The sequence below is a fragment of the Onychostoma macrolepis genome, chromosome 13 (genome assembly GCF_012432095.1).
Source record: "Onychostoma macrolepis isolate SWU-2019 chromosome 13, ASM1243209v1, whole genome shotgun sequence".
NCBI classification, from domain to species: Eukaryota; Metazoa; Chordata; class Actinopteri; order Cypriniformes; family Cyprinidae; genus Onychostoma; species Onychostoma macrolepis.
In genome coordinates this window covers 25,146,030-25,150,217 of record NC_081167.1, presented here as the reverse complement: position 1 = coordinate 25,150,217, position 4,188 = coordinate 25,146,030, and the positions used below count along the sequence as shown (strand labels likewise).

Sequence of the window (4,188 nt, the reverse complement as noted above, 5' to 3'; positions counted from 1 at the left end):
AGAGAAATCATGGCGCAAGTTGTTTGACATAATTTGTCAAAATTTTGTCAGCCGAATCATAGTCAGTATGGCGTAACCAACACGCGGGAAGCCATTTTGCTGTCCTTTGACAAAATAATCATAAAATAGAGAGGTTTTCCTTTAGACCTCCATGACTGTGTCAAGGCCATTCAGTTTTTTCTTAATATTGTCAAATATGTTGACCATATTTATTAAAAGACACGTTTGGTCGAATGGAGTGCCTATATTTAAAAGTGTTTGAAAACGTTTCTAAAAATGATGATTAAGTGTACACTCGCGCGTAGCAAAGGTTTTAGTAGCCTATAACGACTTTAAATGTAAGAGAAAATGCCATAAGGTTGTTGTTGTTTTTTTTAAAACGTAAGAGAAGAAGAAAAAAATACAAAGAACACACAGGCTATACAGCTATGTTTTAAATAGCTATAAAAAGATTTTTCCTTTTTATCGTCTCAGACATTACGTTTGTCATCGAAAAATGTCTTCAAACTCAACAAAGCCAGTAAGAGCATGTGGTAGTAAACCGATTTCGATGGGTATTCAATTCTACACGTCTATTTTAGAGGGAGGAGCGAAATGCTCCAGTAAGCTCATTGGCAACGAGTCTGGAAAGGAAAGAGAAGAAACTGATGCACACATGACATTTTCTGACACTTTGCTCGTTGATTGGGTCTGGAGACGTTTTGCCGCAATTAAATGACACGCAAAGAGGAAACCAATTACACAGCGGACTAATTCACCGCCATGAAAGCGCAGGAGCTTCCCAGATAAAAGCGCAAAACTGCAGGCCATCGGAAATCGACGAGCGGGTTACGTAGGTTATGTTTTAAATGGCGAATAACCGCACCTCCTTTTCCATTCACAACATATTAAACCGAGGACTTGATTGCGAGAAAAATGCCGGTCTCGTTGAGGAATACGCAGAAGAGCAGGAGGCGCGGGATTGTTCAAGCTCTTCTCTGCCGGTGGAGAACGCCGGAGCCGAGAGCATCTCTTCCTGTGTGCTCGTGCTGGACTCCTCATCCTCCGACCAGCATTCATGTGAGGAAGGATCAACAGGAGGAGAAGACAATTCACTAGAAAGACGGCACGGTGAGCCATTAAGACAACTTCTTATAGGCTACGTTGTATTGGAGACCGGGCAGTGTTGTAAAACATTTTGCTAGCACAGGTTTTTTTGCACTGCACGTGTGTCAAACTAGGCTAAAATATTCCCATATTTGTCTGCCACAGATTAATACAGTTTAGAAAAACTTACGTGTAAATTAACGTCAATACTAAGAGTGCTGTTGTCAGTAGCCTATCATTTTAGACACTGTGCATTAATTTATTGTGGTAATCAAAATTCCCCCCCCCCCAAACATATTTATTATGCATCTCTCAAATTCAGCTTAAATGTTTTAATTAAAAACGGCACACATATAGGCCTATTAAGCTTTTTAAATGCAATTAGAAACATTTATATAAATAAGTAAAACACACTAATCTCTAACGTAAAAATGCGTGTGTTAGTCGCAGTTGTGACAAATACTGTTTATATACAAGCTTATAAACAATCTTATTTTATTTAGCTTTTGTGGGTACAATATAACAACATTAATCAAGTTCCGTCATTTACTCTAAACATTATCACAAATCTGTAAGACAATTATACTTTCTTGTCTAGTCAAATACCTGTAAATATTTTTACACAGAAATAAAATTAGATTTATAATCATGTTAGGGTAAATTAAATCACAGAACTGGTATTATCAATGTGTTTTTTTAATAATATTTTTAATAATGCTTGATAATAACATTCAAACCTTCTTTTAATATGTGTAATAAACAGATAAGGTGTAAAAACAAATACACACAGACATGGTTTATGATTTTTAATTGTTAACCTATATTTGATGTGTTTTTGTATTTGTTTCCAATTTATATTTTAAAGTAAAGGAAGTGACCATTTTGAATTAAAGTGTTTAAATTGAAATGGGGGTGGCATAATTCAAGTATTTGATTAAACATTTAAAATGTTCATATTTTGAATTTTAGCATAGTGAGGTTTAAAACCGGCACTTGGCACTAATTTACACATGTTTATATACCAGAGTAATATATCAAAGTTTGAGACACACAGTAAAAAAGAAATCCAGAGGTAAAGAAGGTAAAATAAAAAAAGCACTGCCCTCGTCTCCTTTCAGAGAATTAGAATGAAGAGTCTCTCACCGTATGCTTTAAAGTAAAAATATCCTCAGATACGCTCTTAACAGTCACTCCTCAGCATTATACGACTATTTTAAGATTTTATTTTTCATATGGGCTACTGTATGTAACACAAAGGTCTCACAAAGTCTAAACCTGTTTTATCCATCTATACAGATCACGACAAGGACCAAGAGAAACCACAGAGCTGCAACTTTGAAGACAACAACGCCAAATCGAGCAAAAAAAGGTCACGGGCAGCATTTTCTCACGCACAGGTGTACGAGCTGGAGCGCCGCTTTAACCTGCAGCGGTACCTGTCCGGCCCAGAGCGGGCCGACCTGGCAGGAGCGCTCAAACTGACCGAGACGCAGGTCAAGATCTGGTTCCAGAACAGGAGATACAAAACTAAACGGCGACAAATGGCAGCCGAGCTCACAACAACTCCCACGACAACCCTGGCAAAGAGAGTGGCAGTGAAAGTACTGGTGAGAAACGACCAGAGGCAATACAACGCCGAGGAGCTGCCCAGTCCGTCTGTTCCTCCATTATACCAGTCATTCCCTTACTATCCTTACATGTTCTGCTTCCAGCCGTGGATCTCAGGAAACACTTTAAGTGGTGGCCTGTACTGATTTACCGGAGTTGTAGCATCATGTGGAAAGTGACTGTGGAGACACAAACTGTCAAAATAAGGCTAAAGAGTAAACAAAACTGCTATTCCTCCGTGGATTATCAAAGCTGAAACTATAATAAACTATGACCATGAAACCAAAAGAGGAATATGATATACTGATGTTCATTTCAATAATGATCATTAAGCCAAAGCAAAGACAATTCACACAAACTAGTTTCTATCATTTGTAGTTATATCTGTCTTTTTTTATTGTTGTACAGTAATGCATTTGGACAAATATGCACACTTAAAATCTATGAATTATATTGCTTTAGATAAAACGATAAAACCAAAAAGTGGTATCTGCAAACAAACGATGCTTACTTTTTGATGCTATTTTTAATAGATGTAGATGTTTTGACAAAGTCAGAAAGTGTCTAATAATTTGAAACCTACACTGTAAAAAGTGAAAGTTGACTTAACTTAAAAAAATTGAGCAAACCCGTTGCCTTAAAATTAAGTACATAATAATAATTAAAAAAAAGTTAAGTGAACTTGACAATTCAATGAACTTATTTTTTTAAATTATAAGTTACTTAAAAATTAAGGCAACGGCTTTCCTCAATTTTTTTAAGTTAAGTCAACTTCTCACTTTTTACAGTGTAGCAATCTTGCGTTTGTAAAATGTTTTGCATCATTGTGCTTTCAAATTTTTCCATTTTTAATATTTGTTATAATGCAAAGGCATTCATGCATTTAAGTGCTGCTTAAGTGTTCAAATGTAGGTCTGCTGTAAATGCTTTGATATGGAGTGTGTTTAGCTAGTTTAAAGAGTTTTTCTGTTAGCATTTGTCACTGATTAAAGTACTTGTTTATTTCCATCACAATGGAAAATACACTCTATAGTGCACTGAGTCTTATAATGTGTCAACTGCTTTAATTCAATGCTTAAATCCAGTCTCAAAGTCACTGTATTGAACAGAAAAATACAGGTTTAAAAAAGAAGAATCAAACTATCATGTGTCTTGAGACAAACTAACCGCAAAAGCAGAAAGCTTAAAGTGGTTTTGTCAACACAACGTGCAGAGCTAAATGCCTTAAAGGCAATAATTTAAGAGGAAGAACTCATCAAAAGATTCTTTGTAAATATTGGCTTGACAGGTGACAGACTATCATACAAATAAAAGCCAATGAAAACAGCATCGGTAACATTAAACTAATAATTCAATACAACTTTAGATAAACCAACACCAAAATCTCTTACTGAAACCACAATGAATGCACAAATATGAAAAGTGAGCCAATCTGGGATTAGAAATATCAAATTATCTAGAATCTGCCCTGTCTCTGACCTCGCATGCAAGACT

At 35.9% G+C, this 4,188-nt stretch overlaps 1 protein-coding gene across 1 annotated transcript; it reads left to right on the top strand.

The window, feature by feature from the left end:
* The first annotated feature begins 553 nt into the window (after positions 1–553).
* On the top strand, positions 554–3,354 carry nkx3.3 (NK3 homeobox 3). Its single transcript, XM_058796192.1, has 2 exons — positions 554–1,110; positions 2,383–3,354. Exons 1-2 carry the CDS (start codon positions 849–851, stop codon positions 2,838–2,840), a joined length of 720 nt encoding a protein of 239 aa, XP_058652175.1. The 5' UTR covers positions 554–848; the 3' UTR covers positions 2,841–3,354.
* The last annotated feature ends 834 nt before the right edge of the window (positions 3,355–4,188 follow it).